General features: G+C 37.1%; 1 protein-coding gene across 1 annotated transcript in view; it reads left to right on the forward strand.

Annotated features, from left to right (window-relative positions):
* The first annotated feature begins 563 nt into the window (after positions 1-563).
* ecpas (Ecm29 proteasome adaptor and scaffold) overlaps positions 564-25,787 on the forward strand; it is a 35,593-nt gene continuing 10,369 nt past the window's right edge. The window contains exons 1-37 of the mRNA XM_067441815.1: positions 564-643; positions 1,430-1,560; positions 7,031-7,147; positions 7,305-7,423; positions 10,566-10,712; positions 10,803-10,971; positions 11,138-11,277; positions 11,366-11,444; positions 11,534-11,653; positions 11,746-11,831; positions 12,057-12,132; positions 12,235-12,284; positions 12,398-12,464; positions 12,557-12,679; positions 13,136-13,239; positions 13,331-13,454; positions 13,597-13,677; positions 13,804-14,017; positions 14,273-14,364; positions 15,024-15,158; positions 15,249-15,390; positions 16,130-16,302; positions 17,512-17,613; positions 18,964-19,087; positions 20,459-20,604; positions 20,692-20,746; positions 20,849-20,963; positions 21,207-21,275; positions 21,429-21,546; positions 21,653-21,820; positions 21,920-21,999; positions 22,109-22,214; positions 22,305-22,352; positions 22,455-22,573; positions 22,654-22,804; positions 23,277-23,342; positions 24,491-24,580. Of these exons, the coding sequence (XP_067297916.1) occupies positions 622-643; positions 1,430-1,560; positions 7,031-7,147; positions 7,305-7,423; positions 10,566-10,712; positions 10,803-10,971; positions 11,138-11,277; positions 11,366-11,444; positions 11,534-11,653; positions 11,746-11,831; positions 12,057-12,132; positions 12,235-12,284; positions 12,398-12,464; positions 12,557-12,679; positions 13,136-13,239; positions 13,331-13,454; positions 13,597-13,677; positions 13,804-14,017; positions 14,273-14,364; positions 15,024-15,158; positions 15,249-15,390; positions 16,130-16,302; positions 17,512-17,613; positions 18,964-19,087; positions 20,459-20,604; positions 20,692-20,746; positions 20,849-20,963; positions 21,207-21,275; positions 21,429-21,546; positions 21,653-21,820; positions 21,920-21,999; positions 22,109-22,214; positions 22,305-22,352; positions 22,455-22,573; positions 22,654-22,804; positions 23,277-23,342; positions 24,491-24,580 (4,068 nt within the window). The 5' untranslated portion in view covers positions 564-621. The remainder of the gene's footprint in view (positions 644-1,429; positions 1,561-7,030; positions 7,148-7,304; positions 7,424-10,565; positions 10,713-10,802; positions 10,972-11,137; positions 11,278-11,365; positions 11,445-11,533; positions 11,654-11,745; positions 11,832-12,056; positions 12,133-12,234; positions 12,285-12,397; positions 12,465-12,556; positions 12,680-13,135; positions 13,240-13,330; positions 13,455-13,596; positions 13,678-13,803; positions 14,018-14,272; positions 14,365-15,023; positions 15,159-15,248; positions 15,391-16,129; positions 16,303-17,511; positions 17,614-18,963; positions 19,088-20,458; positions 20,605-20,691; positions 20,747-20,848; positions 20,964-21,206; positions 21,276-21,428; positions 21,547-21,652; positions 21,821-21,919; positions 22,000-22,108; positions 22,215-22,304; positions 22,353-22,454; positions 22,574-22,653; positions 22,805-23,276; positions 23,343-24,490; positions 24,581-25,787) is intronic.

Below are 25,787 nucleotides of genomic sequence, written 5' to 3' on the forward strand. Positions count from 1 at the left end.
AATAAGTAAATAAATAAAAATCAAGTAAAGTTTTAGTCCAGTAATAATCTTTAAATATCAGCAATATAGTTATTCTTATGTTAGCTAAAAGAAATGTGCAAGTTGAGTTATGGCATGTGCAACCTGAACAGACTTTACTAAAGTATCAATCTCAGATGACATTGTTTCCAATATTTTGATCGTGTTGATCATTTAGAGGCCTTAGAAATGAATGTAGCCTGTCAAAAACGATACAGGCTTTTAATGGGTTTAATACGCTTCAATTTTGTTTATATTAATGTATAATATATCATTAGACAGTTATTTTATTTTATTTGCTACCCTTTTACAAAGATAGTCTGCTTTGATTAATAATAATAATAATAATAATAAAAAAATAAAAAATTATATATATATATATATATATATATATATATATATGTATATATATATATATATATATATATATATATATATATATATATATATATATATATATATATATATATATATATATAGAGAGAGAGAGAGAGAGAGAGAGAGAGAGAGAGAGAGAGAGAGAGAGAGAGAGAGAGAGAGAGAGAGAGAGAGAGATGTTGTCTATAGGAGTGGCAGTGCTGGTGGTGGTGACTTCACTCAAACATGGCTGCACAGGACGAGCTCAGTAAGTTTAACTCATTCTACATGTTTTATTTCTTCATCAATGCATATGTGTTTTCAATAGTCTCTTCATTATTGGTTACTCAAATGAAGATTGAGCTCATGTTACTCTGCTGTCTGTTTGCTTATCGGTAGTTACCTAAATAATATTTCTAAAGTGAATACCAGTTTGGAGCTAGTCGGCTAGTGTAACATACGTTATGCTTACAGAGGCCCAATGCTCAGTCATGCTCCAAAATGAAAGTACTTCTAATTGGGTTTGTCTAAATTAGAGGACGCTACAACCTTAATTTTTCGTGCAAAACGTGTTATCTGAATGTCATAGTTGTCCAGTGCTTGTTGTCATTTATTGACAGCCTGTGAAATAAGTAGATAATAAACGTTAACGTTGGTTAGCAGTGAAGCTATGCAGCTCGCAGGCTAACTTATTAGCGAATTTGAATGTCTATATTTACGGTTATTCTAAATTTACAGCTATTCTTATTGTCTGTTGTTCATTGCAAGCTTGTTAGATAGTTTTATTATGAGTTGATTCGTTTATTCATTCACAGAGAGCCGGTGAAATGCACTCATGTCATGGAAATAGATTTCATATTGCATTCATTCAATGTCACTGTCATACATTTTGAAATCGAATAAATGAGAAGTTTTTTTTTATAACTGATCTGTGATCTTATAGGAATTACATGGGGAAGTCTTTTCATTCAAATTAATTTGAAATAGGGGAGTTGGTCCTTTGTCATTTGGAATACTATCTGTTGCTTACTTTCTCTTTGTTTCCTTATCATAGACCAGTTGGAGCGTGTGTTTATGCGCTTGGGTCATGCAGAGACAGATGAGCAGTTACAGGATATTATATCCAAATTCCTTCCCCCTGTCCTCCTCAAACTTTCCAGTGTGCAAGAGGGGGTTCGCAAGAAAGTAAGTGTGAGAAAAAGCTGTTTGTATTGAAAAACCAGTATTTTCAATTGGGGTCAGCAGAATATATATATATATATATATATATATATATATATATATATATATATATATATATATATATATATATATATATATAATATACATTCTTGCATTTTTGTATTAACTTGTTTCTTTTGTTATAATCATTAAGTAGTATGTATGTGTGTGTATATATTTTTTTAATATAAAAAAATTACAAAGGCAATGTGGGGAGAGGACGCTGGCGTTGTCTGTTTGCCGCTTCTCCACCCACAAATTATGTTACTGTACTATTAGATTTAGATTTAATTTTATTATGTTTGTGACTAGTCTAACAGTCAGAGCTACAATTCTACAACTTTATACTTTCATTAAGAACATGAACATTTCCACATATATAGATTATATATATATATATATATATATATATATATATATATATATATATATATATATATATATATATATATATAATATCAAATATGAAAGTATAAAGTGCAAAAATTGCTGATTTATATAGGAGTCCCTGTGTTGGCTTATAGTTTACATGGGGATCCTTGGGTCTGTAATAGTTTTTTATGTTGAAAGATACTAGTTCAAAACATACTTTCCTTTATTGTTAAAGTTGCTTTTCTAGAGCAAGTGTTTTCAGTCTTTTAGGCCTTGTTTACACCTAGAATTAAGATGCGCTTTGCTTCAATCGGATCTTTCGATCTAATGAATAAAATAAGCTTGCACAATTTACATGGGAATGTGCACAGTCAACAGACAATGAAAAAGCTTTTGTTTCTGTTCTGGTAGCTACAATTCCACACTGAACACTGAGTATGTGAATGGAGAGAGAATATCGTTCGTGGTACGTTTTTCGTCTTCTTCAGTCCACAAAGTTTAAAACCGGATTAGATTGCATCTTGAGGTGATACTTAAAATCGGTCCCAGCCACTGCTACTTTATTATAAGAGTTTGTTACTGAACCAGGGCCAATAATAATTTTAAATAATCATAATATAAAAATGTATTTTAAAATATTATAATGTTGTGTAAAAGCTGTATAATACTATAGACACAGACAGTTGATTGAGATATTTATTTGTGATGGAATAATTACTTTATATATTTAATTTTTTACCAACACACTGTAATGTCAGTCTGAGCCATGCATTAATTTAAAGGGTTTGTTCACCCAAAAATGAAATGTATGTAATTAAAGGTGCAATATGTAGTATTTTTGCAGTAAAATATCCAAAAACCACTAGGCCAGTGTTATATATTTTGTTCAGTTGAGAACTTACAATATCCCAAATGTTTCCAACTATTTGTAAATTGTGAGAAAATTGCAATTTTAACTAGGGCTGCAGCTATCGATTCTTTTTGTAACCGATTAATCTAGTACTTAATCAGTCAATTAATCGATTAATTGGATAATAATTACTTTTTTCTTTATTAAAGAGCAATACTAAATATATAAGAGAAAATAAGATGGGTATCTTAAAATGAACATCTAATTTGTTTTCTTTTTAGAAAAATTTAGTTTTATTGCTGAAATTGCATACATTAATAACTGTGAAACTAAACAATTTTAATGCATACAAATACCATACTATATTATATAAAAATCTATTTCAAATTACTTAAAAAAGGTAAACATAGTTCAATCTAAAACTAAACCTGTAACCAATAAACCAAAAAAATAGTAATATAAATAACAATAATGCCTAAACATTGTATTTATGTTGTGCAACTTAACTTTCATGTTTCAGCTTCAGCTCAGGCATGACATAAGCCGTTACTGTCTTCTGAAAGCTTTGTGGCTTTTGTAAGAAGCACAAAATATTGGACAGGGTAACTTGAAATAAGAACAAGATGCGCGGATCAGCTCTAACATCACCGAATCAGCTAAACAAACCATCCACTTGCACCCGATCGTCACAACTTCAATCCTCAGTGTTAAGTGCGATGTTATCGTCACATAATGCTACTAGGGCTGTCCTCGACTAAGGATTTAGACAATTGAATAAGAATGTTCGAATCTCTCTATGGTCGACTGATAGTCGAATCATCTATGTGTGTGTGAATAGGTTGGGAGGGGCACGACACTGTCAGCAGAAGGGTAAAACTATTTTTATTTTCCTTTACACACTGCACACAGCAACAACTTTTAATAAAGCGACCAAAACTGCCTGCCAACTGACAGACGAACTGACAATGGCTTTCTTATTTAGGTTTAAATAGCCTAAAAGGTAATGTGGTGGATAAACATTCATAAACCGTTTTCTCATAACATGTTAAAGCCGCGACCGAAATGCAGAACATCACACAAATTTATAAAAGAACATTTTGATAAATAAACCTAAAAAAATACCTGCCTAGAGAGGAAAAGAACACTTTGAGTGCGTTTACATGCCCGTTCTGAAGCCGATTGTGCCTAAAGGGGGTGAAGACGTACGCGAAGCTCAGCCCCGCGCCTCAGGATCTCACAATTTTGAATTGACTGACAGATAAGCTGCACGAAAGCGCTCTGTGGTGCAGCAGGATTTTAAACAACTTCCTGAGTGGCCGCGGACAGGCGCTGAATGCTGCCGCCGGTGTGTGTACACTCATTGAACGTATTCTAATTTTAAAGGCGCGGTGCGAAGCTCAGCGCCCTTAAAGGGGTCGCACACCGATGCTCAGCGCCGCGACACATCTTTAAAATATTGAGCACCCCCATATTGCCAAAATGGTATGATCCTCGTTTCATAACACCCGCGAAGATTCGACCGTGAGATCGGTGGTCGAATCAGGCTTCGCATATCGATGCATCGAATCTTCGACTATTCGGGGTCACCCCTACTCAAACTTGGCATCATCAAACTAGGCCTTTGTTTTGAATAGGCGCCCTCTAGTGGATGGAAAGTTGCATAGTGCACCTTTAATGACTCACTCTAATGTCGTTCCACAACGCAAGACCTCCGTTCGTCTTCGGAACACAGCTTAAGATATTTTATATTTAGTCCGACAGTGTATCTAAGTGTATGCACACTATACTGTCCATGTCCAGAAAGGTAATAAAAACATCATCAAAGTAGTCCATATGTGACATCAATTAGTTAATTAGAATCTCTTTAAGCATCGAAAATACATTTTGGTCCATAAATAACAAAAACTACGACTTTTGTACAGCATTGTCTTGACTTGCGCCTTTGTTTTCAAACCTGAAATAAAGATTCAAACGGTCATGAATCAGTGTATTGATTCATGGTTCGATCGCGTGTCAAACTGCTGAAATCACGTGAGATTGGCGATCCAAATCATGAATCAATACACTGATTCATTACCAATTTGAATCCTTATTTGAGGTTTGAAAACAAACGCGGAAGAGAAGACTGCTGAGTAAAGTCATAGTTTTTGTTATTTTTGGACCAAAACGTATTTTCAATACTTCAAGAGATTCTAACTAACTAACTGATGTTACATTTGGACCACGATGATGCAGCACAGGAGATGGTCCTTAAAGGGGTACTTCAGTGCTGGGAAGATGAATCTGTATTTAAACTGGGTCATTAATGTAGTAGAAATGTGAAATCATTTTTTGAATTATTTGCTTTCTATACAGAGAAAAACAGAAAATGTATTTTTGTCTCATGTGGATGAAAGACAACAATTCAGAATGCTTCCTGCCCTATGAGGCCACTCCCAATGCCACAGCTACTGAATCACTGATCACTTTCCCACCGCGTTCATCTTCATAAAATCTGTTCATTTAGAGAACAGACACTAAAATTAAACACTGAACTGTGTCTGTTCAATATAATCTGATTTAGCTGCTGAGGGAATGTCACAGCACAAACGCTGCAGGAGATAACATTCATCATGATGAACGAGCTGATGAGCTCTCGTGATGAGAGCTGAGGTAATCGCGACAGCGCTTTCGACATGCATTCACAGCTCGTATTCAGTCTGGCGCATTTTCAGTACATGCCTTTGGAAGCTTAACTTTTAATAGGAATTAATTTGAGAAGTTAAAACACTTATATTGCTCAGCATAGCTCCGTTTTTACCGATGACGCAAATTTACGATATTTGCGTCATCGGAGTAATTTTTCCAAAAATAAAATGCATACATTTCTCGTCTCATTGGGTTATTAGGGGGGAGCACGATCATCTGAATGTACTCAAGGGTTTCTATTCATAGAAAGCCATATGCTTATCGCTGAAATAACCCTTTAAAGCTGTGTAACTTTTTTTGTTTATTCTTAGCTAAAAACACTTAGTTCTTTCAAAAATATGTGCTCATTAATGTATATTTACTTCTTTCAAGTAATAAATTATTCTCGTAAGTTTATAATATGCCATTGACAATACATACGGGTGAGGGGTTCGAATGCCGGTCACCATGATGATTGAAAGTACATTAGCCAAAGAGGGACATATCCGTAAATTCAAGCTTCGCTTTTCGCGTTTTAACACTCGATGGCAGTCATGAACGAGGTCTAACTGGAAAGCCATGTTAATCTTGGACTAAATCGGCCACCATAGGAGTTAAAACGAAATCGGAATTGAGAGAAACAGAAACTAATATTCACTGGATGATCATATACCTTTACACCGCTAGATGGGGAAAATATCACACAGTGTAGCTTTAAGAGTCTTTAATTAATGCTGTCATGTAACACATATAATTGCTAAGTACAACATTGAAATAAAAATTTAAAGTGTACAAATACTATAAAATCGTGAATATAAAAAAATTAGGAATCATGTTTAAAAAAACAAAACATAATTTATCTATTATAACCTTATGTTGGTTTGGCTGTTTCCTTATAGAGGTCCAGAAATGTAGCCTAGAAATCTAGACGCACCCTAGCGGCAGCAAATTTAATCTGCCCGCAAGTGTCGTCTAGGAACTCTCAATACACTTCTGAGCTGTATTCCTCTCACTCTGGACGGGCCAATCATATCGTGTATGGAGTCGGCAGGCAGGGCCATAATGACGACGGCCGAGTTGTGTTTGCTTCTAGTAAACACAGAAACTGGCGAACGGCGGCGGTCTTTCGAATCAGCTTTGACTGCGATTCTGGAAGACGTAGAGTTAAGCTTTTCTCTGAGAAAAGAACAGAACGGCACTGAAGTCGTTCTTAAAAAGGGAAGATGTGTTCGGAGTTTAGCCGACCGGATACAGTGAATGTTTAATGTTTTACTATCAACAAGCTCTGTTTCACCTTCGTTGCTCTGGTTGGTGGTAGCGCTATCCTATCGCGTGCAGAGGGAGTTTGAAAGACAACCGTTTATCCCGCCCCTTGGACTATATATATATATATATATAGATATATATATATATAGATATAGAATTCCCTAGTGGCCCAGTTTGTAAACTCTTGATCTAGTGGTTGATAGTCAGTAAGTAGCATCCATGAGAAGGATTACAAGGAAGATCTATTAAAAACCTGGATTTTGTTATTGCCCTTTCCAGGTTATGGAATTGCTGGTTCACCTGAACAAAAGGATAAAGAGTCGACCCAAGATTCAGCTGCCTGTAGAGACACTGTTGGTTCAGTATCAGGATCCTGCTGCTGCATCTTTTGTCACGGTATGATCACATACCCACGTCACTTTTACCACTGTCAATACTCCTTGCGACTACCCTTGTGATGGGTCATGGTTTTTTTTTGTATCTCAAGTTTGTATATTCCCATATTATATAGTGAGAACTTCATTGTCATGGTTGACTGTGTTTGTGCTTGCAGAACTTCACTATCATCTACATAAAGATGGGCTATCCCAGGCTTGAGGTGTCCAAACAGTGTGAGCTTGCACCTACTCTACTCACAGCAATGGAGGGCAAACCTCAGCCCCAGCAGGACAGGTTACTTTAAACTTTATTTGAAAAGAAACCATGTTGTTTTTATTATTGAGGTAGAATGTAACTGGATATAACCCAGTTATATATATTAGTATATACACTAGTTTCCAAAAGTTTTTTTTTAATGTTTTTGAAAGATGTCTTTTATGTTCACCAAGGGTGTTTATTTGATTAAAATACATTAAAAACTGTAATATGATTGAATATTATTTCAGTTTGAAAATTCTATTGCATTATATTTATTTATTAAGTAATTTACTTAAAGGACAACTCTGGCAAATTTTAAGTTTATCTTTATCGTTACATCTTTGTGAGTACAGTCTATAGAAAAAAACGAACTGGGTTGGTCCTTGCAACATGGAGCTATTACAGTAAATGCCAACATGTACAGGTCCCTTACGTAACAACGAGATGCGTTTAGCCACTTATAGCCATTGTTTAAATTCACCGGTTTTAGACGGCTGTATTTAGGCTATAGCTGTAGTCTCACGCTGAAGTTCTGTGGGAACTCCGGTTGGGAAGAGCGTCGTGTGTATGAAGAAGCTCTGCTCATCGGCTCGTCGGTTCTCTGTATCAAACGTGTCCGAAAGAAACGGTTTTCAATTCTGCACTGCTGATCCGGCACATTCAGTGATACGCGCATGCCAATTCAGTTACGTTATCAGCTGCTCGTGAGTTCAGAATCAGATCAGATCACTCAGCAAAACATGTCTCAGTTCAGTGAACGGTTGGAGTTACAACATATAATTCAAGACATTCGTTTATTTCTATTCGGAGGGACTGTCACTCATGTCAGAAAGTGAGTAACTAAAGGAATTTGTGGGATCAGCGCTGATTAGAGATGCGAACCGCTTAGAACGATTCAGTCCGATTTGGTGAACTGTTTCGCCCGGTTCTCTAAAAAGAACCGGTTCAAAAGAACGATTCGTTCGTGAACCGGATATCGAGTGAAAATCGGAGTGAAATCTAGAGTGAAAATCCGATCGGGCTCACAAGTGAAGAAGAAATGGTTCACATTTGTGCCTTTCTGAAGTGTGGCAACAGAATGTGAAAATTTGCAGCGACCGCTTTGACAAAGATAACTAACTTATACAGACACAACACAGTGGGCCATTCCGAAATGGCAAGAAAAATGCCATTTCGTGGTTGAAGATCAGGTAATGCAAACTTTATTTATCCTTCCATTTGGACACACGGCTTGAGGAAAGATGTACAGTAACAAAATAATCATGCTTTACATACACAGAACGATCTTCTCAACTGGACTATTTGCCTTTTTTCCCCGCTACAACTTAGTTCCCACGGGACTTCAGCGCGAGATACATCTAGCTGTCTAAACACTATTTAGGTGAATTTAATTTAATTTAATTATTTTTTGTCATCGTAGGTGCATGTCCATTGTGAGCGACATAATCTAAAAATTTTTTTAAAATAAGTATTTGAATACCTGAGAAAATCAATGTAATATTTGGTACAGTAGCCTTTGTTTGCAATTACAGAGGTCAAACGTTTCCTGTAGTTTTTCACCAGGTTTGCACAAACTGCTGGAGGGATTTTGGCCCCCTTTTCCACACATCTTCTCTAGATCAGTCAGATTTCTGGCCTGTCGCCTAGAAACACGGAGTTTGAGCTCCCTCCAAAGATTCTCTATTGGCTTAGGTCTAGAGACTGGTTGGGCCACACCAGAACCTTGATATGCTTCTTACAGAGCCACTCCTTGGTTATCCTGGCTGTGTGCTTCGGGTCATTGTCATGTTGAAAGACCCAGCCTCAACCCATCTTCAATGCTCTAACTGAGGGAAGGAGGTTGTTCGCCAAAATCTCGCAATAAATGCCCCGGTCATCTTCTCCTTAATACAGTGCAGTCAGGGCGACTGTCCCATGTGCAGAAAAACACCCCCAAAGCATGATGCTACCACCCCCATGCTTCACAGTAGCACAGTGTTCTTGGGATAGTACTCATTATTCTTTTTCCTCCAAACACTTTTAGTGGAATTATGACCAAAACGTTTTATTTTGTCTTATCTGACGACATGACTTTCTCCCATGACTCCTCTGGGTCATCCAAATGGTCACTGGCAAACTTAAGATGGGCCTGGACATGTGCTGGTTTAAGCAGGGGAACCTTCCATGCTGTGCATGATTTCAAACCATGACGACTTAGTGTATTGCCAACAGTAACCTTGGAAACAGCGATCCCAGCTCTTTTCAGGTCATTGACTAGCGCTTCCCGTGTAGTTCTGGGGTGATTTCTCATCTTTTTTAGGATCATTGAGACCCCATGAGGTGAGATCTTGCATGGTGCCCCAGTCCGAGGGAGATTGACAGTCATGTTTAGCTTCTTCCATTTTCTAATGATTGCTCCAACAGTGGACCTTTTTTCACCAAGCTGCTTGGCCTTTTCAGCCTTGTGGAGGTGTACAATTTTGTATCTAGTGTCTTTGGACAGCTCTTTGGTATTGGCCATGTTAGTATTTGGATTCTTACTGATTGTATGGGGTGGACAGGTGTCTTTATGCAGCTTACGACCTCAAACAGGTGCATCTAATTTAGGATTATAAATGGAGTGAAGTTGGACATTTTAAAGGCAGACTAACAGCTCTTTGAGGGTTAGAATTATAGCTGATAGACAAGTGTTCAATTACTTATTTGCAGCGGTATTATACAAATAGATAGTTTAAAAAATCGTATATTGTGATTTCTGGATTTTTTTTTTAAAGATTATGTCTCTCACAGTGGACATGCACCTACGATGACAATTTCAGACCCCTCCATGATTTCCAATTTCCAAGTGGGAGAACTTGCGAAATAGCAGGGTGTTCAAATACTTATTTTCCTCATATATATTTATATAATTTTTTTTTTTTTTTTTTTTAAACCATGATAGCAATGTCTTTTACAGTCCTGTTCCTCATGTACAGACTATGCACTTATTATAGCAATTAAAATAACTGGGTTATTACTAGGTGCTAACCCTGAAACCTAACCTTAACCCATGTAGTTGCCTTATATTACTAGTACTTTATCGGGAAAGTACACTGTAAATACACATACTGTAAATTAAAGTGATACCATTACCATTGTTATTGCAGATATGTCAGTACTGAACAGTATAGATCATGTAGTATGTGTCTTCTCTCTCTAGTCTGATGCACCTGCTTATCCCTACACTGTATCATATGAAATATCCATCTGAGCCATCTAAAGCTTCCCCATTTGTCCTGGCGGAGAGACCCAAAACTGTACAACTGCTCTTAGAGTTCATGCTGGATGTTCTTCTGATGCCTTATGGGTATGTCAGACAGAAGTGTATAAGGTTGTAGTTGGTAATGGTAATACTGTTTTCTTGAATCTCATTAACTCTCTTTGATATCATATAAAGGTTTGTATTAAATGAGCCTCCAATTCGTCCGGCCCCGTCATCCCCACAAGGGGGAGCTGGAGCAGGAGCCGCAGCAGCGGGCCTCCCTCAGCCTCCTCCAGGAATGAGCGTTTATGCAGTTAAAAGAGTCATTGGAGAAGCTCAATGGAGCCCAGAGCAACTGGAGCAGGTGAGGTTGCTAAGAACATGTGATATTTTTAATGGAATATTTCGAGATATCTCAGTTCTGTCAGACTGTACCAATAATTATTTAAAGAATAAATGGATTAGACTCTTTCTGTGGCATTTTCTTTCTTATTCTTCATTGAGTAATCTTTTTAGCTTTCTGTTTGCAGTGTAAGCTGGGGATTGTGAAGTTCATAGAGGCAGAGCAGGTACCTGAGGTTGAAACAGTCATACACTTAGTTGTAGCCTCAAGTGACACCAGACACAGTGTTGCCACAGCAGCTGATTTGGAACTGAAAAGCAAGCAGAGGTAAAGGCTCTCTGTTTAGATGTCAAATGAAATCATGAGATCTTCATATAATATTGAAACTCATCTCTTGTCCTGTTTTGTACTGCAGCATTATTGACTGGAACAATCCACTCATTATCAACAAAATGTATAAAGTTTACCTGGGTGATATTCCACTCAAAACTAAAGTAAGTATGTGCATTGCACATGGTCAATCTAATATTTTTATTACTTTGATATTCAGTGAGTTGTTCTACATAAGGTGTGTTTTACCCAGGGTGCCACAGTGAAGCAGGAGCTGAAGCATGAGCCAGTCAGCACCAGAGTCAAGATGAAGATTCTTCCTCATCTTCTTCGCTCCAGACTCGCTGCTGAATGCTTTCCTGCTAATATACAGGTCAGAGAGATTATGTTTGATAGAAAGAACGTGAATAAGTGAAGAACTTGCTCAAATGATGTCATGCTAACATTGATTGTCTGTTTGTTCAGGTTGTCTATGATGGACTTTTCGGAGCAAACACCAACAACAAACTCTTGTCCCTCACTCTGCAGTTTGTACATCACATCTGTATGGTGTAAGTGTCAATTACTAGGACCTGAGAGTCACATAGAAATTCACATTTACTACAAAACAAAAGTTTTTGATAGGTTATGTTATAGCCATGAATACAACCAATATTTTACTGATTGTAATTTGCTACTTTCACAAGAGCTCCCCTGCTTTGATTTAATGTGCATTAGATGGTCTGTTTTGTCAGCCACTGTCTTTATCATGATAATAATTGTGTTTTAATCTGAAGGTGCCCTGATACTAACAAACCTTTGGGTTTGATGCTACTGAATGGACTTACTAAGCTTATTAATGAATATAAAGAGGTATGAATGCATGATGAACAATTTAGGTTTTAGTTGTCACTCAAATTATGTATTTTCTGAAGTTTCCGTCAAAGTGATTATAATTTATTATTTTATTATAAGGACCCGAAGCTACTATGTGTGGCTTACTCAGCTGTTGGAAAACTTTCAAGGTAATAAAATCCTTTTATAAAAAAACTAAAATAATATATATAACAAAAATCCATATGATTTAATTAATTGAATAAATATGTGTAATTTATTTTTGCCCTTTTTTCCATTTTAGTCGAATGCCTCAGCTTTTCACGAAAGACATTGCATTGGTACAGCAGTTTTTTGAGTCCATGTGCAAGGTTTGTTTGAAACAAGTTTTATGCACGAGCTTTACAGTTATTACTAAATGATTTGTTGTATATTTAAACCTTGTTTCTCTCAATGGAAACAGGAGGAGGCTGATGTGCGATTGGCTATACAGGAGGCCTTGTCAATGATGGTGGGAGCATATGCTAATCTTCAGGGGGCACTTCTGAACCTAATGGAAGCGCTTGTGGCTGCATATATCACAAAGGTTTGTTATCTAACTCTTATTACAAGGACCTTGTAATCAAACCTGTATGAATTCAGGTTTGAAGGGATAGTTCACTTTAAAATGAAAATTCTGTCATCCTTTACTCACCCTCAAGCTGTTTCAAACCTGTATGAATTTCTTTCTTCAGCTGAACACAAGGGAAGATATTTTAAAGAATGTCAGTAACCAAACAGTTAATTGGAGCCATTGACCATAGTAGGAAAAAATATATATACTATGGAAGTCAATGGCTCCAGTTAACTGTTTGGTTACTGACATTCTTTAAAATATCTTCCCTTGTGTTCAGCTGAAGAAAGAAATTCATACAGGTTTGAAACGACTTGAGGGTGAGTAAAGGATGACAGAATTTTCATTTTAAAGTGAACTATCCCTTTAAATATAAACTATTAAAATAACTTGGTGTGTAATGTCCTGTTGCTTATGGTTTTGTGTTAGCCGGAGGTACAGGTGCGTCAGGTAGCGATGAAGTTTGCCAGCACAGTGTTTGCCCCTGATCACGTAGCCTCTAGATATCTCTTACTGCTGGCTGCAGGAGACCCGTGAGTATATACTTGCAGTTCCTGGAGTTCTTTAAAGTTTTCAATTAAACTTTAACACAAAAGCTGTACATCATATGGCCTGTGTTTATAGTCGTGAAGAGGTGTCTGGGGAGGCTCAGCGAGCTCTAAGGTCTCTCCCCTCTACGAAGACCGAGAAAGAGGGATCAAGGCCCATGCCGTCATTCCCTGAGATGGTCAGCTACATCCACGAAAAGGTGTGATGCTTTTCATGCTCAAACAGCGACATGACACTAAAGTAAACTTATGTAAAAAAGCATCATTTAAACTTCCACTTGCATTAACATTTTTGTGATACCAAGTAATATATAGAGGCTGACCTTTATGTATTTGTCATAGGCTGCACAGAGATTGAAGACTCCTGCGAAATACATTATTGGGACTTCGACGCTGCCTTTTAATCCTGGCACATTTGGAGAGGTAAATTGTCAGACTTTAGACTTAAAATATTGTACAAATACATGAACAAATCTTATTTAATTCATTTTATATATGAATATATTGTATATTGAACAAATGCATTTCTTTACTATTTTGTTTCCACAGATCGTTCTTTATCTTAGGATGTGTCTATCTTCTAGTGCTGGAGCCACACCCACAACTCAGAGCCTGATGGACATGCAGGATGATGCTCCTATTATTGGACGCTATGTTCAGTCATTACTGTCCAATGAAGCTTCTTCCTCTGCTAAAGGAGGAGAGGCCAATCCAGTTCAAGTATACATTGAATTACTGCAGCAGCTGCTGTCAGCTGTAGGAGGTGAGGGGGATTACAAATTATGGTTTCTAATAGTGGTGGGCACAACATGGGAATACCATGTGAGTATATATCAAGGGGTGGAGATTTTTATGCTGTGTTACTATTCACCAATACAGAAATAGAGTCCCAATGAAAATCTGTATACCTATAATATATTTGATATGTACAACATATAATCTAAAGGAAATGGATTAAGTGGATTATAATACATTTAATTTGTGTTATCTGATGTTGTGATCTTATTCATTAATACAGGTATTCCAGTAATGTACTGTCTTTTGGAAGTAGTCTCCGTGTGCCCAGAGAAACTTACTCCCAAGTTTGTAGACAAAATCGACTGGATTAAAGTAATTATTTTATTTTATTTTAATGTTATATAATATTACTGTTCAAAGGTTTGGGGTTATAAAAAAATTATGAGAGAGAAATTGATACTTTGATTTAGTAATAATGCATTTAAGTTGCTCAAAATTGGCAAAGATTACCGACAGTATAACATCACAAAAAAGTTTAATGTCAAATAGATGTTTTTCTTTTGAAGTTTCTATTTTTTTTAAGAATCCTGAAAGAATGTGTCATGGTTTTCCACAAATATTAAGCCGCACAAGCACAACTCTTTTCACCATTGATGATATTAGTACACAATTACCATCGCACACCTGTAACTAATAGATTGGTGCTAATAGATAAACTTTCTATTAGCAATGTTTCGGTCTCATGACCTTTATCAGGCATTATGCCTGATGAAGGTCATGAGACCGAAACGTCACTATTTGATGATAAAAAGAAAATCTTGAGCACAAAATCATCATAGAATGGTTTCTAAAGGATCATGTGACTGAAGGAGTAATGGTTGCTAAAAATTCAGCATTGACATCACAGGAATTAATTACATTTTAAAATATATTAAAATGTGTATATTATATGCTCTAGAATGGAGAGTTTTCACTTTAAGTATGTCTGACTATAAAAATGTAATTGTTCATTACTTATGTTAATTTTGCAGGGTCTCATGAACACTAATAAAGAAGACATGCGTGAGTTGGCAGCACAACTGTATGCCATGGTTGTCTCTACTATGTCTGGAAATGAACTTAGAACTGCTGTACAAAACCTGATCAAGACAACTAAAGACACACATGTATGGAAAAAAAAAATATATATATATTTTTTTTTAAATTGAGAAATTGATCACTTTAGAAATATAAAATTATTACTATTTTTTTTTTAGAGTCCTGAGACTCAGCATGGTGCCATCTTGGCTCTGGGCTACATGGTTGGAAGATACATGAGTAAGAGGCGGAGCTTAATGCCTACTGAAGCCACTCCCAAAGAAAATGAGGAACTAATTGCCATGGCCACAAAAATTATCGGTATGTGCCTTTTCACAAAGAGTTTCATATTCGACACTTGGTCCAGCCGATTGCCTTCCGTGGAAAAGTGCCTTCTCGCTGTTCAAGATGCTTGAAAGAAGAATGTCATGTACACCTAGGATGACTTGAGGGCAGTGGTGTAAAGTAACAAATTAGAAATACTCTAGTTACTGTAATTGAGTAGTTTTTCTCAGGAATTGTACATTTTTAAGTAGTTTAAAAACTGTACTTTTACTTGAGTACATTTCAAGTGCTGTATCGGTACTTTTACTGTGCTATTTTCCCTAAACCTGCCATTGCTACATCATGTTTATTTTTTTCCTGTCAACGTGATTGGCTAAGACGAAAAATCAGTCCTGTGTCTCCATGCGTCACGAGTGTGACTCGTGTCAAATCAACCATAGAGAACAGCCGAGAGTGAGAGGCACGCATACTTTATGAAGGGGGGTCTTTGCTGGTTACTGTGGATTATGACTGAAATTTTGAAATTGCCATAAACAAATACTAAAAATTGACCACAGAATATTACATTTTCTGACACACCCACAAATGGTACGTATTTAGCATTAGTATTTAGCTCTCAATGATGGTGCCTGGGGGCACCAACAGTCAAGGAACAATAAACTGTTAAGATAATGTATATTATCATAAAAATCTTACATACTTCATCTTTAACTATTGTAGCAAAACATTCCAATTATATTAATTCAACAAAAGCTATCAATGTGTTTGTTTACAGGTTCATTTTTGGATAGCGAGTCTCCTCTGTTGACTGTTGCTGCTGTGACCGCATTGGGTGAGATTGGCCGTAACAGTGTGTTGCTTATACCAGCGGATGGAAATGGCTTCACTAAACTCAGTCTAGTGGATAATCTGCTCGCCAGGATTCCATCTGGCAAAGAGACTGGCAAGGTAAAACAAAACACTCACACAGTGAATGAATGGGATTTGTATATGTGCATTCTTCATTTAAAGCTACACTGTAACTTTTTTAGTTTATTCTTAGCTAAAAACACTTAGTTCTTTCAAAAATATATGTGCTCATTAATTTATACCGTATTTTCCGGACTATAAGTCGCACTGGACTATAAGTCGCACTGGACTATAAGTCGCATTAGGGCAGAGCGGGAGCCGCACTTGCTCGTGCCCGCTCACTGCATAACCGAGCAGAAGAAAGAAAGTTTGAAGTGAGTGAGAAACTTGTAAGGGACTGGTGAAAAGCAGAGGTTACTTTAACTGTAATGAAGAAAAAAAAAGAAAGCTACTTACGGACTGTAAGCAAGATGGCCAGAGCTGAAGGAATGAGTCCATAGATGCTTGAACTCTGCCGGGAGAGGCTCTGCCGCGCGAAACGAACACTGTGTGAATTGTTCTCGGCTGCATGTTTTACTACATGCAGTTTGTAATTTGCAGAATAAGATTTTCTTTATGGGGGCATTTTGTTTGTGTTCAGTCTTTCTAAGTTGTTGTCTTTAAGTTAATATTTCAGTTAAGAGTTTTTTTCTGTTTTCAGTTATTTTTTTCGGGGGTAGGCTACAGGAGCCTCTCGCGGCTATATGTTTATTCTTGTCAGTCGGTATGAATTCAATTTTATATATAAGTCGCACCTGACTACAAGTCGCAAGACAAGCCAAACTATGAAAAAAAAGTGCGACTTATAGTCCGGAAAATACGGTATTTACTTCTTTCAAGTAATAAAATATTCTCGTAAGTTTGTAATATGCCATTGAAAATGCATACGGGTGAGGGGTTCGAATGCCGGTCGCCATGTTGCCCCTCCATCTTGAAAATAAATTAGCCAATAGATTAACATGCCCGTTAAATCAAGCTTCGCCTTCCCTTCGCCTTTTAACACTCGATGGCACCGTGTCGAATGTGAAGCGGGGGGTTGCCATGTTAATCTTGGACTAAATCGGCCACCGTAGGCGTGAAATCGTAAAACGAAATCAGAATTGAGAGGAACAGAATGATTTATTCAGCTAGATGGGGAAAAATATCACACAGTGTCGCTTTAAGTAAGTGGTTCTGTATAAATAAATTTTTACATACATTTTTCTACACTGAAATAAAGGATATTATTATAAATTTGGTGTACTGATCAGCTGCTGTTTGTGTTGTCAGATGAAAGAACGTGCCATCCAAACTCTTGGGTTTCTGCCAGTGGGAGATGGAGAATTCCCACACCAGAAGAAAATCTTGCAGGGTCTCATGGATTCAGTAGAGGTAATTATTATGACTCTCTTTGTGACACATCACCTTTAAAGCCAATAGCAATTGTTATTATTATAACGCCTATTAATTCTAAATAAAATACTGACTGTTGACATGCTTGTGATTTTTCTTTGTAAATTTGTCATCCATTTTTCTAACTAAAACGTTTTTTTTTTAATTGTAAATATAATTTATTCTGAAGCAATATTCTCACCAGTGTTCAATCAGCATTGAGATTTTAAATCTGCATATTTATGATATTTTTAACTTTTATTAAAGGTGCACTATGTAGTATTTTTGCAGTAAAATATCCAAAAACCTCTAGGCCAGTGTTATATTTTTTTCAGTTGAGTACCTACAATATCCCAAATGTTTCCAACTATTTGTAAATTGTGAGAAAATTGCTATTTTAACTAAGGACCGGGACATTTCAGCATAGCGTCTGAGGAAGTCGCCTGTCAATTTTCTGCCCTACCCTCTGTTTTGGGATTTATTTGGCAGATGCGCTTTACTCTTAGCAGTGTGAACAAGTGAACGCACGGAGTAACGTCATAACATCATTTTAAAGATGCTTAAATGTATCTAATATGATAAACAGCGCTACTTTACCTCATAATCATAACCGGAAGAGCGGAAATAGTGCAGGCGCCCGGCGAATGTGTCCCGTGACCGTCCCGTCATGATAAAAGTCCCGATGCTCGCAAGGCGGGTATTTGTGTAACAATCGCTCCAGCAGCCATGCTCAGCTTCACAACACTCGGTCCTGCTCTGCTTCACACTACAGTAATATAATAACCGCATGCATGAACGTGATTTCTGCCCGAGTCCTATTTTCCACCGGCTGTGAGGTAAAGACCACATGTCTCAAGATGCTGGGGATCTACGCAAAAACTATGCATTTGTTTTGAATAATAGGTGACCTCTAGTGGACGGAAAGTTGCATAGTGGACCTTTTAATGGCATTTTCCCCCTAATATTCTTAATTAAATATAGGCTATGCTTCAGATTTGTTTTTTATATTCTTAAATTTGAAAAAAAAATTAAAATAAGACACAATGGGGCTGTTTCCATCAAATTGAAGAATTTACACTGAAAAATTACAACTGCATTAAATAATGTTATGAGATTTCCACTGCTGAAATAGAACAATACAGTCAAAAATGCATCTAAATGTAAGTTACTTAATTATAATCAATTGTTTATGGAGCTGTCATATGAAATAAGTGTCACATTTTCAGTCGTGATTGTATTCAGGAAAATGGCACTCTTGGTCGTGTGATGTTGCCTAACAGTGCAGTGGGTTTTAGTGCTCTAGCTATGTTTTCACATTTATTGTTTGATGTTTGTGTTTTGTTTCTTTAGGCCAAGCAGGTGGAGCTACAGTTTACAGTGGGAGAGGCTTTAACTAATGCTGCTGTAGGAAGCTGCTCTGGAGCTGCCCGAGATGTGTGGACATGCACTGAAGACCAGTACTGCCCTCCTGACAGTAAGTATATATGGGATAGACTGAGAGCGAAAACTGTGAAAGCTCTTCCAGATACTTTAGTTGTTTACTTGCCTGAAAACCTAAAAATGATTGGCAACATGGAACGAGGCTTCAGGAACATAAAGTAACTACACTTTAAGGTTTAGATTCCATTCCATGTACATTCATTCCAACTTGGATATAAATGTGTTCCCCCTACTCATGTAAATTAGATGTCACGAAAAACAAAAAATATTAAATTACATTTAATAACTGCATTAAAATTACAAAAGGAATTAATCAATCTGGTATCCAATCTGAAAGTCACTTTTTGTTCTGTTTAGAGCCACTGCTCTATTAACAAAGCTGAAAAAATGCCAGTGTGAAAGCACAATAGCCGCTTTTCCACTGTTGGGCCAAAAGTGGGCGTGCTAGTGGGTGCCAGGGCCAGTTGCATTTCCAGTCATTTCTGGGGTTTGATTGGGCATTGTCGGGGCTTCCTTGGGGCCTACGGCCAGGGTTTTTTTGGCCCGCTGAATACCGTGTTCCAAAGTGGGCTAGCTCAGGCTTGAGGAGTGCTTACGAACAAAGGCGGAGTTTATCTGAGTCTGGGGACGGCATCGCTGCAGGCGTGGATGATTTCATGTACCAGCATTAACGACTTTATAAATAATTGTATAATCTTTCATACAGCAGTGAGTGTTTTAATAACTTCTGAAGATATAACCGTTACTATCACTGGTGAGAGTGCTAAAGCTACTCAGTTTGTATTTTTGTTGGAAAATATGTAGAACTGATTGTTCTTTCTAAATGTGATAAACTCCTGTGACTACAAATAAGTAGAAAAGGAGAACAGCTACGTGTTCTCTCTTTCTTTTGTGAAATAGCAGTAAATACTAATTTATTTCTGTGTATTTTCGACAAATTAATTTGATAAAATGTATCGCTTTTTATTGTAAAACTGCTTCTGGTCCGACAGTGGAAACGCAGTGTGGTTTTGAGCTCGGTGCTACAGAGGCTATTAGCCCAGCCCGGCCCGATGAAAGCCCTGGCCCGACATTGGAAAAGTGCCTAATGTGTACCTGCAGTTCACAGTGTATATTATATTATTTATTTATTTAAAATGTACCTAAATTATTGTTTTCCTTGTTACAGTGTAATTATACATTTAAGAACTAAGTAATATAAATTAACTACATGTACTTTAGCGTTAGTTCGCTACATGCAATTATGCAGAATTTATAGTTATTAATACAATAACTACATATAACTTTACAAGGGCACTTTGAATTAAAGTGTTACCACATTATTTTATTTATTGTTTTATTGATAAGCATGTTGAGCCCTGATTTAGAGTTGTGTATTTAAATCATTTCTCTCTTTCTCTAACAGATATGACGAATAATGATATAGTGCCCTGGGTTTTAAACTCTGTCTTGTCTAAATACATACCAAGTCCAAACCCTCATGTTCGGCAGGCTGCATGTATATGGCTCTTGTCTCTAGTCAAGAAACTCAGCCATCACAAAGAAATACAGGTAAATACAAACACACTGTGTCATTTATACACACAAAGTAACACTGACATTACAAAATGTCTGTCTTCTTCTCTTTGTCTGTGATAGTCTCATCTGAAGGAAATACAGACAGCCTTTATCTCTATCTTGTCTGATCCAGATGGTGAGTCACATACTGCTCTTTTAAAGATCACATTACATTTTGACAGAGTATCTAAAGTCTGAGAACTTGTTAGCAAGATTCATAGTGATGATCTGTGTGTAGAACTCAGTCAAGATGTGGCATCTAAAGGACTTGGGTTGGTTTATGAGCTCGGAGGTGAACAGGATCAACAGGAACTGGTATCAACACTTGTGGAAACTCTCATGACTGGTAAAAGGTATTCATAAACCAGCTTATTTCTGGTTCCTTTCATTATTGTTCACTTTTAGAGTATGATTTGTCATATAGCATTATGTAGATCACATGAACATAGTGCAATTAATTACTACTAACAAGATCCACACTGAACCTATTCTACATTTTCAATTAGTTACATCACATAATAATATATGTTGGACACAATTGCTAGGTGGATTTTTTTCTCCCGACTCTTTTGAGTTCTTTGCCATGTTGTTTTCAGAGTCAAACATGCAGTCTCAGAGGACACTGAAGTCTTCCAGGGAGAGGCTCTTGGTAAAGCACCTGATGGGTATGTTCTTCTTTTAGTTCACTTTAGTTTCAGATTATTTAGAAACATTTTAGGGAGTAAGACATCATGTATTTGAGAATTGAATTCTTAATGTGATTTCCTGACTAGATATGTTCTACTGGATATGTAATTAAATATCTTTTACTTTTGTAGACAAGGACTCTCCACCTACAAAGAGCTCTGTTCATTGGCTAGTGATCTAAACCAACCAGATCTTGTTTACAAGTTCATGAATCTTGCCAATCATCATGCCATGTGGAACTCCAGGAAGGTGAGCTGTATTAACCACAATGTGATTGGTAATAACTTGGCAACTTTTAAAACATTTCAGAGCCTCTTTCAATAGCATGCAATAATTGACTCTTCTTGTGCTATAGGGGGCAGCATTTGGATTTAACATCATTGCAGCCAAGGCTGGTGAGCAGATGGCTCCTTTCCTGCCTCAGTTGGTTCCGCGTCTCTATAGATACCAGTTTGACCCCAACCTGGCTATCAGGCAGGCCATGACTAGCATCTGGGACGCTCTTGTCACAGATAAATCCATTGTAAGACACTTATCATGAATTACATTGCTTAAAAGAAATTAGGGACACTGTAGTTTTAATGATTTGCTATTTTAATTATATTTGTTTTGTTTTTGGCAGGTGGAGAAATATTTTAAGGAAATTCTTCAAGATGTCATATCCAACCTCACTAGTAACATGTGGAGGGTGCGGGAGTCAAGGTACTGTGTCTAGATAGTCTTGTAAAAGCCTTGATTTCCACCCATGCTTTATATCATCACTTTATATCAGAGGTTTATATCATCGTGACCCTTTTAATTTTTTGTCCAGTTGCTTGGCTTTGAACGATCTTGTGCGTGGAAGGCAGGCAAGTGATATCATCGACCGCCTGTCAGAAATCTGGGAGACTTTGTTTCGGGTCCTGGATGATATCAAGGTGAGAAACAAAGGGCTGTAGTAATTTTTTTGTTTTGTGTGGCTGTGTTCTGGGCTTATTTTTATTCGTCTTGTTTGTTTCCTGTTGTAGGAGTCTGTTCGTAAAGCAGCAGATCTGACTCTAAAGACTCTCAGTAAAGTGAGTTGCAGCACCGAATACTGGATTACCATAATAGTTTTTCACTCTGGGACATCACCTATAACTTGTGTGTGTGTGTGTGTGTGTGTGTTTGTCCAATAGGTGTGTGTGCGCATGTGCGAATCGACAGGTACTAATGCACAAAGGACAGTGGCTGTGTTATTGCCAACTTTACTGGACAAAGGCATCGTCAGCAACGTATCTGAAGTGCGGACTCTCAGGTAGCACAAGCATTTACCAGCCACACACACAAACCGCAATAAATGTTCAGAGTATAAGTCTGAGTATTGCTGTGTTTTAGTATCCAAACTCTAGTGAAGATCAGTAAGACAGCGGGCAGCCGTCTGAAGCCACATGCTCCTCGACTCATCCCGGCTCTGTTGGAGGCCCTGAGTGTGCTGGAGCCACAGGTGCTCAACTACCTCAGTCTGAGAGCCACAGAGCAGGAGAAGGTGAGCAAAACAAAACAATTTAAACATTAGTACTGTAAGGTATTGGGTTCAGTTTCTGTTCCCCTTCAATTGAGACCAGTTTTACCACGCTCAAACAGTAACAATAACATTGTTTAATATAACTCAATGCAATCTGTCCATCAGTGCTACCGTATATACATATTTTCCCACTCTTACTAATTAAGCTTTCAGGTGTGTAATTCTGTGAAGGACTCTCTGCTAAAAGAGGAAGCATTAATAAAATAATTTATTTTATTTTTTACTTTGTAGCAGTGAGTCACCAAAGCATAGAACTTGACTCTCTTTTTTTGACTCAGTAAATAATGTGAGTTTGAGACGGGACAAACATTAGCCAAAGGAGGGAGTTTAAAAAATCAACTATTTCTGCAATTTATGGTCACTGTGAGATTATAACACCTCACACTTTTTTATATATTGTACTCATTATTTTCACATTTTCTTTCTGTGGCAGAGTGCCATGGACGCTGCTAGGTTAAGTGCAGCCAAGTCCTCTCCTATGATGGAAACCATTAATATGGTAAGACACCATTAACTCTATCCTTATTATATATATAGGCTGCAATTCCAGTTCAGTGGGTGTACACAGTGTCTGTTCTGTAATGGTAATTTGCAGTGTGATGCTACTGTTGTAGTACGATCATATGAATGATGAGATGGAGTATGATGTCAGTTCTGAAGTAAAGAGAGAAGATCACTTGTGTTTCTGGCTTGTTATTATAAAATAGCAAACTTAACATGGTGTCAGAAGCAAACTGAACCTAAATAGAACCCATAGAAGGGGGCATGTTTGACTTTTCCAATACAAGTGAATGGCCAAGATGGATGAAGCATTTTAAGCGCTACAGAATCACATCTGGTTTGGATAAAGATTCAGGAAATTAGACAACTGGGCAAAAGAGCGACAGCAACAACATGTACAACAGGTACACAACATGTTACAAGGCACGTCACTTGCCAACATTGCAGACTGGACTAAGCGTGTGGCTGCAGAGAGAGAAATCGCAAGGAACTGTCATTCGTCAAGCAGAAACGCCTTGGTCTTCATACACACTGATGGAGGTCTGTTCAGGAGAAACCGCGCTCACATGAGGGTAGTTAATGGCCCGAGTGTCACAGCCTCCTGAATGTTTGAATTTGTGAGAAAAAAAACGTTGTTCAGGGTGTTTATGAGAAGGTGTTGCAAGTTAGATGACCTTTAACTAAATTCAAGTTTGAAGGTTCAAAAGATGTTTTCAACTTGTGACTATAAGAAAGGAGTCTTTACTTAAAAGGGGGAGGTGTTCTGTAATGGGAACTTGCAATGTGATGCTACTGTTGTAGTATGGACATATGAGTGGTGAGACGGAGTACGATGTCAGCTCTGAAGTGCTCCGAAGCCAGTGTTCCAGGCTTGTTACTATAAAATAGCTAACTTATCAGTGTCCACTGCTCTCCTCTGCATTTCTAGAAGTTCATTTCACTTAACAAATTGGAATTTAGCAGTTTGTCCTTTTTAGAGGATGAAAGTCTAAGCCTAGCATATCCATTCTCTAGTTATTTAATCCATATGGGGAATAACATGAGCACTTAATTATAAAACATCTATATGCATGTAGCCACATTTACAGGATGTTTAAAAGTATATTTTGGATAGTGATCTTTGTGCACTGTTTTTTTTTTTTTCAGTGTCTGCAGCACTTGGACGTGTCTGTGTTAGGAGAGCTTGTTCCCAAACTTTGTGATCTGCTAAAAAGTGGAATTGGACTCGGTACAAAGGTAAACATCTTGCTTTTTTTTCATTGCCATTAATGTACCTTTTTCTAACTTCCGCCAAGAAACTTTGCGAGAGCTCAAAATGTTTTGCAAGCGAATGGAAAATTTGTTTTTGCAAACACTTTAAATGTAAATCTTCACTCTGGGTGACTAAATATTATCAATCATTAGCCATTGGCTAACTAATGCTCAGATTTTACTCTCCTGTGTGTTAAAGGAGAAGAATATGTTTAGCATAGATATATTTTCACTCTGTGAACACTCAGAGAAATGGTTTCACTCTCTGTCAAACTGTCTATTTCAGTTCATCTCAATGAATGCAGCTGTCTTTGCTGTACCGTAAACTCTAGTATAAAAGCACACAATGAAGCGCCATGCAGAATCAACACACTTTTCATTATCCAGCTTTTAAAAACAAGCAAATATGTGGTTTCTCCGGTAGTGGGCAAACAATCAAACGACCCAGCAGCTCCTCAATCCTTAGTGCATTGTAAATTGTTGTTAGTAGTAATAGTATTATCTTATTATTAGTAATAAGAAATATCTGAATAAGTGTGTTCTAAAGTATATACATGAATGTGTGCAATTTATATACACATAATAATTATACACTGTGTACACGCACACACATAAACACATTTTATTTTGGATGTGGTTAAAGGGTTAGTTCACCCAAAAATGAAAATGTGATGTTTATCTGCTTACCCCCATTGCATCCAACATGTAGGTGTGTTTGTTTCTTCAGTAGAACACAAATGAAGATTTTTAACTCCAACCGTTGCTGTGTGCCAGTCATATAATGCATGTGAATGAGTAACAATTCTATGAGAGCCAAATAAAACAAAAGAAAACACTTGGTCTCGTGAAGATGGTTTTAAATTAGTGTCATGCGCAAGATGATATAAAAAATGCGAGAATCAAGCACAGTTGTCATTAATTGCTTTCAGGTAGAAAATCGATGAAAAAGTAGTGCAGTGAAATCGAAAAACGTATTTTGTGTGAACTGGCCCTAAAAGTTGGTTGTGTGCTTTTATATGGAGGATGAATGAGACCGATAAAACAATGTACATTTCCTTAAATAACTAAAATGAGCTTTTAGGTGTGCGATCGATCATGTGAAGGAAACTGCTAAAATAGGAATCATTAATAAAACATTTTATTTTTTTTACCTTGTGGCAGTGAATCACCAAAGCAAAATAAAATGGAATGG

The sequence above is a fragment of the Pseudorasbora parva genome, chromosome 4, assembly GCF_024679245.1.
Source record: "Pseudorasbora parva isolate DD20220531a chromosome 4, ASM2467924v1, whole genome shotgun sequence".
Lineage (NCBI taxonomy): Eukaryota > Metazoa > Chordata > Actinopteri > Cypriniformes > Gobionidae > Pseudorasbora > Pseudorasbora parva.